This window comes from Nyctereutes procyonoides, unplaced genomic scaffold (assembly GCF_905146905.1).
Source record: "Nyctereutes procyonoides isolate TBG_1078 unplaced genomic scaffold, NYPRO_anot_genome, whole genome shotgun sequence".
In the NCBI taxonomy this organism is placed as follows: Eukaryota; Metazoa; Chordata; class Mammalia; order Carnivora; family Canidae; genus Nyctereutes; species Nyctereutes procyonoides.
This window is the reverse complement of record NW_026575036.1, coordinates 15,673,133-15,689,474: the sequence shown is the minus strand read 5'-3', so window position 1 is coordinate 15,689,474 and position 16,342 is coordinate 15,673,133. Positions and strand designations below refer to the sequence as shown.

Sequence of the window (16,342 nt, the reverse complement as noted above, 5' to 3'; positions counted from 1 at the left end):
CACTGGTTCTCTAGTTTCTCATTTATTTCTCCTAATTTCACTTTTTAGTCATCATTTCTATAGAGGCAGCAAATTATAAGCCTTCTCTACTATAGAAATAAATGCTTGCCAGAGTCTTGACAGCCTCTAATTATCAGCTATACACAAAGAACTTTGGGGGTGGGGGAGGAATAACAGACTGAAGATTAAGCCTCAAACTTAATCACCTGACAAGCCTGTTGAACCAGATTCCTGGTTCAGCAGATCTGTGTGGAGCCCAACAATTTGTAGTATTAAGAAGCCCCCAGGTGATGGTGATGGTGATGGTGGTGATGCTGTTCCTCAGGCAAGATTTCCATTAGCACTAGATTAAGGTAGGCAGGGAGGCAAAACCTAAACTAGAAAAGCCATTTCACAGGGAGATAAGCTTAAAGGCCAGGACTCTTCACAAGACCTATAAGTTTGAAGATACTAAAAATTTAAGTTCTAGATTATGTTGGAATAAGAACTCCTAGGTTTCAGATTTATACCTGTTCTGTATTTTGAATCATAGGATGTCCTGGCTAATTTCTATACTCAAAGTCCTTCACATCTTTTAAGGCTTAAGGTATTTCTGTGAAGTCTACCATTATTTTTAAAGCTATACCTACAGTTGTTTGTGATGGAAAAGTTCATTTTTCTGTCATTTCACTTATATGTAAAGTTTCTGAATTTTTTTAATTAGAAATGGATGGAGAGGCTTTCCTCCCTTCACACCTGATTGCAATCTACTGTGACTCTATATTTCTTAAAGCGATGCAAATGAGATTTCAACACCTCTTGTGTCTTTCTTTTTTTTTTTTTTAAATTTTTTTTTTTTTTTTTTTTTTTTTTATTTATGATAGTCACAGAGAGAGAGAGAGGCAGCGACACAGGCAGAGGGAGAAGCAGGCTCCATGCACTGGGAGCCCGACGTGGGATTCGATCCCGGGTCTCCAGGATCGCGCCCTGGGCCAAAGGCAGGCGCCAAACCGCTGCGCCACCCAGGGATCCCGTGTTGTGTCTTTCAAAAAAAAATACTGTACTTTCAAAGTTGCTATTTGAAGAAGCAATATCTCAAAAAATAAGCTAGAAGTAAAATATGAGAACAAGAAATCCCAAAACAGATGACATGCAATCTACAAGAAATCCACTCTCACAGCCCTAAAAGAGATCTTACCTGCATTAGTTGCTGCTTCAACTTCTGTATTTCTGAAATGTTCAGCTCACTGAATAAGTCAGAAACAGGGTGTAGAGACTCTCCTTTCCTTAAAGTGGGAGTCCGATAGTCTCCATTCAGTTTCACAAGGGGCCCATGGATATGCCCATTCATTTTGTCATCATTGTTTGGTTCACTGGCGTCCTCCGTGAACTTGAGGCCATCTACAGAGATGCTGATATGGTTATCATTGAGGGTGATGTACTGGGAGAGCTCCTTCCGCAGGATATTCTTTTGCTCCCTCTCGTTTTTTAAGGTCTCAAGGGCTTCTTCCAGTTGGTGCTCCGCGATCTCTTTCAACCGGATGGCATCTTCCAGTTGGCTGTTTAATAGCACAGTTTCCTCCTCAAATCGCTTAATCTCATGCTTTAAGCCTTCATATTCAACCTGAATTAGATAGGATAAAGAAGATTCATAAAACTAAAATTTGGGTCTTACAAAACTGCCATTAACCACTCTAGCAGACCTAATTGTTTAAAAAATTGAAATGTTACACTACTTTTATTGTATACCTGAAACTAATATAACACTGTATGTTAACTAAAAAAAACAAACAAACAAAAAAAACACACAGTATATATACTCTTAAGGTAACATAGGATGAAAAAAAAAAGGTAACATAGGATGGTTTCTTTGGAAATTACATATAATTTATAATGTATTATTATATAACTAATAACTAATATATAATTTATAAATACTTTAGTTTTATATAATTCATATATGTAAACTAAATTCTTCGTAGAGATGAAAAAGGGGTCTTAGAATTTCTTTTTATGAGGACCAATGGCCAAAAGGGGGCACTGTTTGCCTTAAAAAAAAACAGGAATTAAAAAAATAAGTATTGGAATATTAACAACCTAGAAAATATTTTATCATCACTATTACTCTGTCTTATGATGAGAAAATTTTTATATTTAAGGATAAATAACCTAAAAGATCACAATAAGAATTTAATCTCAAATTATGTTTGAGAGTAAAATGAAGCAAAGAAAAATTTTATGTGCTTAATCTGGAGTAACAGTACTGATTGATTATCTGATAATAAAAAAACATATATTGTTATCAATGTAATATTCCTTTATTTTTAAGATTTTATTTATTCATGAGAGACACAGAGACACGGGCAGACAGAGAAGCAGGCTCCGCACAGGGAGCCCAACATGGGACTCGATCCCAGGTCTCCAGGATCAGGCCCTGGTCTGAAGGCAACGCTAAACCGTGGCCTAACCGCTGGCCTAAACCGCTGAGCCACCAGGGCTGCCCTGTAATATTCCTTTAAATTGAGAACCAAATAGCCTGTGTAAACACCCTATTGGTCATGAAAGCCCCTAAGGGAAAGAGGTCTCTACACCGACAGGCCTTCTTTGAGGCCTTGTCCATGGCACTAATTACATGCTACTTTTTAATAACTATTTTATCTCCACAACTATACTGAAGTCTCCTCAGAAGAAATAAATACTTGTTATGCACCCAAGTGTCCCTCAGTGCTTCTGAGAGACCTAGATAAGTGTAATTTAATCTAGATAGAAGCTTGTTTCTCTCTCATGTAACACTATGGAGATACACAGTCAAGGGCCAGCAGGATTCTCAGCTGCATGAGGTTATCCAGGAACCAGGCTTCTTCTATCATATTGCACTGCCTCCTACTCTGGTCCATATGATCTAAGGTGGCTTGATCATGTCTCAAGCAGTGGGCCAAAGTAAGGGGCACACTCCTTCCCTTTAAGAATATGTCTCAAAAGGTGCCCATATCACTTCTTAAATCCCACTGACTGGTATTAATCACATGACACTTACATCCAAGGGAGGTGAAGAATGTTGACTTTACCCTGCCTAGCCTTATGGTCAGTTAAGGGTGAGAGGATCACCTGGGTGCCTCACTTAGTTAAAACAGCTGACTCTTGGTTTTGGCTCAGGTCATGATCTGAGGGTTCTAGAATCAAGCCCCATGCTGGGCTCTACACTCAGTGGGGAATCTAGTTGTGGATTCTCTCTCCTTTTGCCCCTCACCCTGCTCTCTCTCTGTCTCCCTCTCTCAAATAAGTAAGTCTATATAAATAAATAAGTAAGTAAATAAATAAATAGACATTGGGAGAGGGGAAAAATGGTTATTGATGGACAACCAGCACTCCCTGCTATATAAGATCACTCAAGTCTCATATGTCCATGATAGAAAAGACTCAAATCATGGAAATTGCTTGAGGTAATAGAATGTGGGTCCTTGTCTTTTTTTTTTTTTTAAGATTTATTTATTCATGAGAAACAGAGAGGTAGAGGCATAGGCAGAGAGAAGCAGGCTCCCCGCAGGGAGCCCAATGCGTGACTCGATCCCAGGATCCCGGGATCAAGACCCGAGCCAAAAGCAGGACCCTCAACCAACTGCTGAGCCATCCAGGCACCCGAATGTGGAGCCTTGTGTTATGGTTTCTTCCAAGCCTGCTTATATACAGTAAAGTTATCTTCCTCCTGACTTCTTTTCCTTTCCTTGGACAACTCAGGATATCTGGTTGCTAAACTTTCCTAGTATATCAAGCAATCCTCTGCTCCCAAATTACTCAATAGCTTACATTCGCAGACATTTCTTTAGTTTGCATTGTAGGTCTTTTATTCTGTAATCTAGTTAAACTGATAGCTTAGCCCAAGGATTGTTTAATATTTCTGTGTCTTCTGGATGAAATCTAGCCCACCATCTATTTTTTGCAAATAAAGTTTTATGAGAACACAATCACACTATTTTCTCTCTGTCTACTTTCATGCTACAACAGCAGAGAGGAGTAGTTGGAAGAGACAGGACATATATTAGGCCTACAAAACCTAACATACTTATTATCTGGCCATTACAGAAAAAGCTTATCAATTCCTGGGCTAGACTTGAAGACATTAATTTAGTTGGCATTGCAGATTTTTAAAATTTTGTAATTCATATTTAATTAATGGTAAACTTTGTATAAACCTGATCTCTTTCTCTGGGCAGCTTCACTCTCTCTACTGATTCAAATGTGGTTCAAGCTCCTAATATTCACCCAGCTGTTACATGTTTCTCTGCATTGGCAAAGGTGGTCATCTGGAAAACTCTTTTTTTTTTTTTAAAGATTTTTTAAATTTTTATTTATTTATGATAGTCACACACAGAGAGAGAGAGAGGCAGAGGGAGAAGCAGGCTCCATGCACCGGGAGCCTGACGCGGGATTCGATCCCGGGTCTCCAGGATCACGCCCTGGGACAAAGGCAGGTGCCAAACCGCTGCGCCACCCAGGGATCCCTGGAAAACTCTTATTCATACTTCAAGACTCATGTCAAAAATCTGATCCTAATTCTAGAGTTTTTACTGACCCTTTCAAGCAAACAGATCACTCCTTTCTGGTGCCATCATCATAAGGCTGCATCATATGATTACAGCCCCAACAAAGTGGAGGCACCAAGAAACAGACGGCACTTAAAAACTGATTTCTGGGGGCACCTGACTCTTGATCTCACTGTTGTGAGTTCAAGCCTTGAGTTGGGCTCCATCCTGAGCATGGAGCCTTCTTAAAAAAAATTGATGTCTGACATTTTTAAGATAGCATCACCATCACTATTAGAAAAATCAGTACTTTGGTACAATTCCTACAGCAACTTTATAGGTTAGTAACTTTTTCCTCTTACACTACATGAGAGTTGGGGTAAGTATCATAATCTTTCCAGAGTTTAGGAAGTTTAAAGATCTTAATTTAGCCCCATATTGCCAAATCTAACACATAGCTTTTAATATGCAATTACATGGATGGCTATGAATCTATTATTGCCTTCCCTCCTGGAACTATAAATTCTTTAAGACAGTGACTATATATTTTGTCCTTAAAAAAGTACATGGCTTCATAGAAACTCCCGAAACACAGGTTAAATGAAATCAAACTGAAATGAATATGTTCCCTAGGTCTCTTATGATATTACTTCCTGATATAGAAACATATCCCTGGAGGAAATGTTCTTCATAATATCAGTATGATTGAATTATTAATTTTAACAAAGGTTTTCAATGGTTAGATAACAAACATTGAGTGCTGTAGTTTAGTATGTGAGATATTAGGGACATAGAACTTATTATATCTCCCCCACCTCCCACCAGTACATCTCTAGAAATTGAAGCTAACATAATTTCCTGCCCTGGAGGTAACACTGGGACCAAGCAAATTTTCCTGTTAACCCTATGCTAACCAATACTGAGACTAGGCATAAAAAACTTAGCTGCCTGTGGGAAATACTTGCTCTTAGAAGATGAGACCCAACTAAAACAGCTTCCTCAAGACCAAAGTCAAGACCCTCACTTTGTTGTGCTTCCCAACTGACAGCCATTATGTCATAAACTCATCTATCCCAACCAGTTTCCCACCATATAAGACCCAGTTCAGACTCTAAAATCCTATAAACACCCTCTCTCTAAACCTCCCATTTTGAGACATTACAAGGCTCTGTTGAGGTGGGTGGTCTCTTACTGGAAAGGCCTAATAAATAGCTTTGCTTCATCAATGGGTTTTTTGATGGGGCAAGTCAGTGACAGCTGACTTGACTTCTCTTTATGGCTGATGCTTCTTCCTACACTTCTTTCAGATATTTTGGTTTTAAATAGTATAAAAGTAAAATGTATTTGTAAGATTGGACCTGATTTATTTTGTACCCAGAATCAAATAAGCAGAAGAGGGATATGGCTAAAATTTTCAGTCAACTCTCTGATGTTACCATATATTTATTTCATATTCAGTATCACAATAAAACTTGTTTTGGTTAATTACAATAATCTTAAATTTTAGTTTTCTTTCTAAGCTGAAGAATGAATATAGGCAAGAAAAAAACAATTTACTGATTCTTTCAACAAATCTTTATTTAATGCCTTCTATGGACCAGGCTCTGTTCTAGATGCTATAATATAGTTGAAGGGGCTAGAAAACCAGCAAACTAATATATAGAAACTATACAGAGAATAAGAAGTGCTAATTAAACAACAGTCATTTAGAAAATAATCAATAAATAGCTAAAAAAAAATGGAACTTCAGGAAAAAAAGAATCTTCTAGTACTTTGAACCAAGCATTTTATAATGTTAGTAGCTTGGCTACTCAGAAATGTCAACTCAGGGGGCAGGAGTATACTTTGTGTAGGGAGTTTCAGTACAAAGCAACATTCAGAGTAGTTTTGAGATTGAAAGCACTGTCATCTCTTTGAAAAAAAAAAACCCTCTGGCATTTGTACATTAAGTATTATATTTAACACTTCATTAATTAGAAACAGAGTTTATGATGGATTCTAACTCCTGTCAATAAAGGCCAATAGTAAGGAAAAAACCCAAAAAACAAAACCCAGCATTGTCTTCATTGGGAAAGACTTGCACCACTATAGTGTGTCCATTTGTCAGGAAATAAGCCAGAATGGCCCTTTGCACAGAAAATAATTTCAAGTTAATTAATTAGACACTTAATTGGGAATATTACCATATTATATCTAGAAAATAAAATTAAAGAGATGCATACATTTTCTCATGTGTTTGTTTTTTTTTTTTTTCAAACTTCTGAGTTAAACATTTGATTTCCATATTTCAATTACTGGTGGAAGGGCATGGGTAAACCATAAACAGTAATCAGCTAGGCTAATAGTACAAATTCCCATAGAAACTGCATCTGGGTTAATGAATACTCATAGGATACCTTGGCAGACTTTCAAAAATACCTTATACTGGCCTAAATTAACCTCCTGAGTAAATCAGTCTACCACATGTAGTGATGGGAGACTACAAAAACGCTGTCTGGTCACACTCCTCCTGTGCAGGGAGTGGAGAATATTTATAGGAATTGGGAATAATGACCATTTCAAATATCTGTACTTCAAGTACATTCAAGTCCTCTGCATTTTTCATCAGTAACTAAAAAAGATAAACAACAAAAAAATACCCTTCTTAAGAAGCTTTTAAGCATACTTAAAAAATTCTTCTCAATCTGATTTTCTTCATCATGAGCTCATTGATCCCAAACTGAGACATGGGATGCTTACATTATTGCTAGCCCTCAGAACACACAATGAGGCAGTGCTTAAAAGAGAAGGACCGAGGGACACCTGGGTAGCTCAGTGGCTGAGTGTCTGTCTTTGGCTCAGGGTGTGATCCTGGGGTTTCAGGATTGAGTCCGGCATCAGGATCCTTACATGAAGCGTGCTTCTCCCTCTGCCTATGTCTCTGCCTCTCTGTGTCTCTCATGAATAAATAAATAAAAATGTTTTAAAAAAGGGGGAAAGACCGATGTATAAACAGAGGGGGATATGTTGGTAACTCTTTCATGGTCTGAAACCACCCCTTGTGCTCCCCGGCAAACATTCTGTTCCCCCAACCCTCCAAAGCTGGAGGAAGTGGCAGTGATCAGAAATTAAATTTCAATTTTGTCAATACATGCACTTTTTTTCTTCTGGATTCTCTCTTTTCCTTCTTAACCTTTGTACCTATCAAAACCAAAAATAATTTTGGATAGAGATAGGAGCCTTGGAAGGGAGTAGAAGTAGAAGCACATATCTGAGCTAGTCTCTAAGTTTACTTACTAAGTTACAAACTTTTGTTACTCACTGTAACAAACCACAATGCAAACCAATAAAACAATAAATAAATAAAGCAATTAAGGTATTTAAGCCTCACTACCAAAAAAAAAATTATTTAAGTGTAGACTAATGTGATGTTTTTGGTCACATTATAGCTGAAAAACAAAGAGATACTATCTTTTTCTTATAATTTTGTTCTTATTAATTTATATTTCATAATCCCTTTCTTTTTATGATTTAAAAGTAATTAACAGAAAGAGAGAGAAAGAGAGAGAAAGATTGCTTTTAATGAGAAGTTGTCAAGTTAAATTGATTACAGTACATTTCATTTCTGCCTAAAATAAGTTAACACGGAGCTAAAAGATAAACTAAGATCCAGTGTCCTATCCAACAAAACTTTATTGTAAATTATCCTTCTAGGATTGCCTTTTAAATGTTAGCTGAAATAGGAGGGTTGGGAATCAGTACATAAATATCATAGGAAGATTAAGGCAAATTTTGACGAGTTCTTTTCTGTGAAATAAAAAGAAGATTTAACCTTAGTGGTTAGAAGATGCGGCTCCATCTGGAGTGTAACTAAAAAATTTCTTGAACCTCACCTGGTTCTGCTTTAATGTGGACACGAGTTTCTGCAATGTGATATTTTCTTCCTCCAGCTCAGTGTAGTCCTGAAGGAGGCGGGCCTCTCGGAATTTGTATTCTCGGATTTCATCCTTCATCCTTATTCTCTGTAGCTCCACCATCTCATTGTTCTGAAACAACAGAATACACAGTCAATATAAACCTTTCTTATTCTAGGCTTTATAAAGTGCAAATATCTTGGTGGTTAAAGATAATAACAAAACAGCTCATAGAATGTAAGTCAGTATCACCTTCTTTTGAACAGCAACGCAGTGATGTCTGTCAAAACTCTGAAAAGCACACACACAAGATCCAGCAATTCTTTTTTTTTTTTTTTTTTTTTTTTTTTAAGATCCAGCAATTCTACATCTAAAAATCACTATTAAAGGGAGAGCCTTTGTGGCTTAGTCAGTTAAGCATCTGCTTTCAGCTCAGGTCATGATCCCAGGGTCCTGGGTTGGAGCTCAGCATTGGGCTCCCTGCCCAGGGGGGAGTCTGCTTCTCCCTCTCCCACTCCCTTTGCTTGTGGTCTTCCATCAAATAAACAAAATCTTTATAAAAATCACTGTTAAAGATTTTCCCACAGAGGCAAATAAAAGAGAAAAATTTAAAAATGTATATTTACACAAAAAACAGGAAACAGTCTAAATGTTTGCTATTGGGGAAACAATGAAATAGATTCTCATGCATTCATTGAATTGAGCATTATACATTTTTTTGTATTTAATATTTTATTTAAATTCAATTTGCCAACATATAGCATAACACCCGGTGCTCATCTCATCATGTGCCCTCCTTAGTGTCCATCATCTAGTTACCCTATCCCTCCACCCACCTCCCTTTCCGCAACCCTTTGTTTCCCAGAGTTAGGAATCTGTCATGGTTTGTCTTTCTAATGAGCATTATAAAATTATTTAAAAGAGTAAGAAAAAAATGAGGAGCTTTATATACTAAAAGAAAAATATAGCTATAACATATGAAATATAAAAGAAAATTATAGATTAGTATGCATACAATACTAGCTTTCTATATTCTTGGGGGGTGGGGTGAGTGTCCATCCCCAAGTTTCCCAATTAGCCACATGGTCTGACCTGCCTCTGCCCAGCCCTTGGTCACTCACTTCAGCCTCAGTAGCTTTTCTCGTGTTCTCCCCCAAGCTGGACTTGCCACCTCATTCTTGCCTTGAGTCTTTGCACTTTGCCTCACAGAAGTCCCTCCCTCCAGATCAGGGGCTCTTAACCTCTTTGCGCCATGGCTCTCTTTGACAACATGCAAAGGTGATGAAGCTCTTCTCAGAATAGTATTTTTTTTTTTTTTAGATTTTATTTATTTATTCATGAGAGACACAGAGAGAGGCAGACACAGGCAGAGGGAGAAGCAGGCTCCACACAGGGAGCCTGACATGGGACTCCATCCCGGGACACCAGGATCAGGCCCTGGGCTGAAGGTGGTGCTTAAACCACTGAGCTACCCAGGCTGCCCCTCAGAATAGTATTTTAAGGGAAGTGAAAGGGTTCAGAGCATACCGCCCCAAAATATGCCACTTTGGCATACTGATTATTCTGAGCTGCAGGCTCTTGAGAAACAGGAGATGCAGGAAGGGCTTTCTGCCGTCCCCCTTTCTACCTAAAAGTGGAAAACAAAACAGCCCCTGAAAAGGTGCTCTCCCTGTACCAGAAGAAAAGAATGTTCTTAGCAGCAAACACTGGGAGTTGGCACCAAAATGGATTTGTACAAACAAACGTTCTAAAATAACCCTGTTCTTCCATGAGTTTCTCCATACATTTCCTAGTCACTGTCCCACAATTTACTGCCCCTTGCCTAATTTATCATATCTTGTCACATCCCCACAATTTATTGTTCTTTGTGTAAGCTTTGAGGCCTAATGGCTTCTTTGGGTCTGTATTTTCCTTCTAAAGACTCCTGTGTACACATAAAAAAATTAAATAGATTTGTATGCTTTCTTCTCATTTATCTGTCTGATGTCAGTTTAATTCTTTGGCATAAAAGTTGGGATTACAAAGGATTATATTATATTATATTAAAATTAAGTTAATATAATCTTTTAAAAATTATGATATGGTAATCAGGTAGTTTATCATAGTAATGGTCTCAAATTAATCATACTTCTCTGTGAGTCTCCTCTCAAACTGAGCTGGCCTCTAACTTGCTTTGACCCACAGAAGGTGGTAGAGGTGAGTGGGACCCTTGAGCCTTGGCCTCAAGAGACTTGGCAGCTCTTGCTCTCTTGGAACACTGCCATATATGAAGAAGCCAGGATAGCCTGCTGGAGTCATGTGGCCCAGCCCACACTTAGCACCAACTGCCAAGTATGGGAGTGAGACTTCTTGGACTATTTGGCTCAGGTGAGCTGCCAGGTGAGAGGAGCCATGTGACTGACCCTGGGCAAATCCATAAGAACTGCCCAGCTAAGTACAACTCAACTGTCTGATCCACAGAATCATAGGGTATTGTTTGGGGTGATTATATAGAAATATATAATCGATACTGTAATTATGTGTGCTTCCTTATTAATACAATATATTAATTATTTAGTGGCAGATCTAAGAAATACCCTAATTTCAAAGCAATGAAGATATTTCAAAATACCTGCAAACACTGAGATACGGTATGAAAATATTGATCACAAAGTAACAGGTAATGCTAATACTGCTGAGTTAGTCAAATAGGATTCACTCAAATGGAAGAAAATGTTAAATTTCAGTCTGAGTCTAGTGAAAACAGAAATGTAAGTATTTTTCCCATCCAAGCATCCCACCAAGTCTCCTGAATTCTATCCACAGACTCTTAGGACCCAGGTCAAAAAACTCTTCTGCTTCTATTTGTCATTTAGATCTCAATTCAAATGTCATCTCCTTAGAGTGGTCTTACCCTGAACAGCAAAGATGAGATAGCTCCCTGACTTTCACCCTACAAGGTTTACCTTTTATATCAGCATTTAGCATATGGTAGGTACTCAAAAAATAACTGTTGAAAGAGAATCACTAACCATTACTTGAAACCATTCACTTACCTTCTTTGCATTTTTTTACATTTATTAAATTTCCTTTTTGATCTGAGCATAATGAACCTTTTCTGTATTTTAATCAATGTATTTTAATCAACACCTGGCAAATTTTAAGCTCTTATAATCATGGAATGAACAACAAAACAAAAATACAAATGGTTAATACAAAATTTAAAGAATATGATTGCTGGGATGATGGGTTTTTCTCTTGTACTGTTTTAGAGTGGGGAACTAAGGGAGAATAACACACTTTGAAATAAAACATACCTAAATCTTTGAAATAACTACATTTGTTATAATTCTTCCTTACTATGTAGTCCAGAAACTTGGAGGCAGAAAATTTACTTTATTCTCTGGCCCTTGGACAATACTCTGAGCATATGTGCCCACTAAGTATAGAATGAAAAACAGAGTTTGGCTATAAAGCCAATTTACAACATTTCATTAAGTTCTTTTATTTTGCAGAAACATGAAACCTTAATATAATATTTTTCCATTTCTTAAAAAACTTACCATTAACTGAGTGATATATATTTAGTTTTCCATATTCACTTGCATAAAGCTATGAAGAAGCCTGATAAGTTGGATGCCAGTCATTTACATAAAATTGTGAAGAAAAATGTTAAGATACAAGAGATTCTATAAAATGTGAATGTATACATTGTAAAAAATGTAATGACCAGAAGCCTAGCTTGTATACACTGAGAATTAACCATAAAACCTTATATAGTCAGATAGTAAATGTCAAACAAATTTAAGGTCACAGCAAAGCTAATGAGGATCCCTAACAAACACGTCATAAAATAGCTAATGAAAACTCCTGATGCTAATTAAGGGAAAGGAACAGCGTGGCTGAGAGACTGATTAAGTTGAAAGACCAGCTAACGGTAAAACAGACACAAGGCCCAAAGAAAGAAAACTGGTCTTAGGAATTTTGCTAGAAGTCCTTGTTTTTTGAACTGCTAAAGATTATGTTCTATGGGCAATGTTCTTTGTTTCCATAATAAATTTAAAATACTACTCCTGTTTTTTTTTTGTTTTTTTTTTTTTTGTGCCACTCATCACACATTTACTACAATTTTTTCTTCCTGGGTTTATAGAAGGGTGCTGAGTTTTACTAAAAACCCCCATAAAAAATAATGAGAGTAAGAAAAATAAAGCAGATGAGAAAGGGAAGAAAAAGGCATAACCCCAGAATGCTTTTAGCCTTTCACCTCCAGAGACCTGAGCCCCAGCCTCTCTTCAGGAAGAACAGATGAACCTGAAATGTTGGGGTAGACTATCCTCATTATTTGCACTGCGTATGAGCATAGTAGCATTCTTAGTTTTATTTTAATTAATATTAAAAGGATTTCTTTATGTGGAAATAATAAATTCTATTACTGGCAAGAAGAAAATATAGGTAAAATCTGTTACCACACCAAAGTAATGTATAAAAATAATGTCTTCTAGTTATATAACTTAGTCTTTTCTAAGTTAATTATATTAATTGTCACATTAGGTCTTAAAAACCACTTGTGTGAGATGGGCGACAGACTCTCCAATTTACTTATCTATAAAATGGGGATCCTGATACTTAACATTATGTGGTAATTGTGAGGATTTAATGATGTAACTAATGTGGGGATAGAAGCAGTGATGCCAGGCACGTAGATAATTTACCTTAACACAACAGAACAAGCGCCATCAGAGATTCACACCACAAGGCTGAACAATCAATTACTCTTGGGTGAGTCAGCAAAAGCTTTACAAAGGAAGCTACATTTGAGCAGAACCCTGAAGGACAAGTAGAGTTAACAAAATGGATAGAGGACAGACTGTGCAGTCAGAAGTAAACTTCTGAAACAAAAGCAGAGTCATACTTGTGTTGAGGGCAGTGTTAAAACATCCAATAGTCAAACTATTTCCTTGGGGGATCAGTGAGGATAAAGCACGGAGAGAGAGACAGAAAAGAGAAATTCACAAAAATCTAGAAAATAGCCAATTATTTCCAGCTTATGTCTAAGTTCAACATTATTTCATATGAGAAAATGTTAAATTACAGACTAATGTTCATCTAGGGGATAGGAGAGGACCCAAAATGTTTTCAGTGCTTAGAACCTTTAAAGTTCTTAACTGGGCTGTGGTTTAAAAAATAGTGCAGTTTTTGGTGTGGTTGAAGTAAAGTAACTCGAGACAATTTTGCAGGAAATTCTATGTTAAACAAAATAATTTGGAGAACCATCAAAGTCTCTCAAGCAAAGCAGCCATGTGATCAGATCTATGTTTTGGCAAGTGACCCTGCAGAGAGCAGACAGGGTGGGCTGTAAGAAGAAAGAGCCACAGACAATGGGCTGAGCAGCTGCTCCAAGAGCCCAAAGTGAGGGAATACAAGGAATGTTGAGGGATATTGCAGTTAGAATGATTGACACAGAAATGAAGAAAAAAAGAAGAGTAAGGGTAAAGGTAACTAAATTGAGCTGTAAGAAGAAAAGACATTTGTAACAAAGTGAATGTCAGAGTTAGTGATGTGACTTATAAATAATTCTTAGGTAGGAGTAATTTGGATAGTCAAAGTTGGAATTCTGATCTGTGGAGTAAAGGAAGACAGTAACACTGGTCTAAGTGGAGTAGGCTAGAGATGGGAATGGATTGGGTATGCCTCACGTCTCTCCCAGAGAGTTGCCACTGCCAGAGAGTTTGCTTATTTTCCTTTACTTGGCCCAAAACTAACACTTCTTTTGTTGATGAGAGGAGTGAACCATTGTTCTCTTTGCTTCCCCCAGCCAAGAATTCTCTGCCCTGGGGTCAAGAATCCCTGGCCCTGGTTAGCTGAGGAACATTTAGGGGTGGGGGATAGGGAGGAAAGGGGTGACACTTTAACCCAAGGGAGCTTGCTGACACTGCTGTCTGCACTGCCCTAACTCTCCATGCCTGAGGACAAGCACACACTTTATCTGAGGATTCCACAAGCACAAGGCTCTGAGTTTCTCTTTTTGCAAGGAAAGAAGGATGAGGCTTCTGGATGACAGATCCATGGAACAGGCACTGACCTCCCAGTTCCTCAACCTCAGCTTGGGTGATCGGCTCTTCTTTCCCACATCAGCCACTCACTCTGTGTTGTCACCAATAACCAAACCTATTCTTCCAAATCATTTCCAGTTCTCCTAACCCAACCATTCTTCCAACTCTGATCTCCAACTTGCTCATTATCTATGACCTTGGGTCTTCACTTCTTTCCTTGTCCAGCTTCAATTCCACTGTTGTCACACACTCTTGCAAACACATTTCATTCCCTCTCTCTTGATCATAAAGCCTGTTCTGTCTTGCATGCCCAAAGCTAAATATGCACAAAGCTAAACTCCAACACTTACTAATCTTGGCCAAGTCTATTTATTTCTTCATGTCTACTTCTTTTCCTGTGGGGGGAACCACTTCTGGGGGTTGCTTCCTGGATTAGAATGGTGTCTGGTAGGAGGGGTCAATTAAAAAAACAAAAAAGTCCTGAATCTCAAATTCAAAGAAGCCTTAAGCACTAGTGGTCATACTCTTTCCACAATGTAGTAAGTTTCTTGCTCTGCTGGTTTCCTATTTTCAGTTTTTCCTTCCCTCCCAAAACTCTTGACTCACATTTCCTTCTAGTGGTTGTGTGGGGAAGGGGGAGGAAGGCAAGGTGGTGTGGTTCCTATTCCTATTCTCATTTTCATTAATGTCTTCCAATCTACTGTACAGAGTTTATTTTATTTTTTAATTATTAGTCTCAGAGGTAGAGGTCAGTGATTCATCAGTCTTATATATTACCCAGTGTTCATTACCATCACATGCCCTCCTTAATGTCCATCACCCAGTTTCCCAGCCCTCCATCCTCCTCCCCTCCAACAGCACTTGGTTTGTTTCCTATGATTGAGTCTCTTATGGTTTGTCTCCCTCTCTGATTTCATCTGGTTTTATTTTTTCCTCTCTTCCCCTATGATCCTCTGTTTTGTTTCTTAAATTCCACATTAGTAAGATTATATGATAATTGCCTTTTTGATTGACTTATTTCACTTAGCATAATACCCTCTAGTTCCATCCATGTCATTGCAAAGGGCAAGATTTCGTTTTTTTTATGGCTGAGTAGTATTCCACTGTATACCACATCTTCTTTATCCATTCACCTATCCGTAGACATTTGCGCTCTTTCCATAGTTTGGTTATTGTGGACATTGCTGCTATAAACATTGGGGTGCAGGTGCCCCTTCAGATCACTCCATTTGTATCTTTGGGGTAAATATCCAGGAGTGCAACTGCTGAACCCAGCAATTGGGTAGCAATTGGGTATTTGGGGTAAATACCCAGGAGTGCAATTGCTGAACCCAGCAATTGCATGGTAGCTCTATTTTCAACCTTTTGAGGAATCTCCATCCTGTTTTCAAGAGTGGCTGCACAAGCTTGCATTCCACCAATAGTATAAGAGGGTTTTCCTTTCTCTGCATTCTCACGAACATCTGCCATTTCCTGACTTGTTAATTTTAGCCATTCTTACTGGTATGAGGTGCTATCTCATTGTGGTTTTTATTTATATTTCCCTGATGCCAAGTGATGTGGAGCATTTTTTTCATGTGTCTATTGGCCATTAGTATATCTTTAGAGAAATATCTGCTCATGTCTTCTGCCCATTTCTTGACTGGATTGCTTGTTCTTTGGGTGTTGAGTTTGATAAATTCTTTATAGATTTTGGATACTAGCCCTTTATCTGATAAGACATTCGCAAATATCTTCTCCTGTTCTGTCGGTTGACTTTTAGTTGTGTCTTTTGGTTTGATGGTTTTCTGTCTCAGATTTAGGTCTTTCATCCATTTTGAATTTGTTTTGTGTATGGTCCAGTTTTATTCTTCTGGATGTGGCTGTTCAATTTTCCCAACACCACTTATTGAAGAGACTTTTTCCATTGGATATT

The 16,342-nt window shown here is 37.9% G+C and overlaps 1 protein-coding gene across 3 annotated transcripts in view; it reads right to left on the bottom strand.

The window, feature by feature from the left end:
- BICD1 (BICD cargo adaptor 1) overlaps positions 1-16,342 on the bottom strand; it is a 226,012-nt gene that overhangs the window by 55,330 nt on the left and 154,340 nt on the right. For all 3 annotated transcript variants that reach the window (XM_055318861.1, XM_055318862.1, XM_055318863.1), the window contains exons 3-4: positions 8,375-8,527; positions 1,178-1,603 (exon numbers count right to left, since the gene is read on the bottom strand). In XM_055318861.1, coding sequence (XP_055174836.1) covers positions 1,178-1,603; positions 8,375-8,527 — 579 coding nt within the window. The remainder of the gene's footprint in view (positions 1-1,177; positions 1,604-8,374; positions 8,528-16,342) is intronic.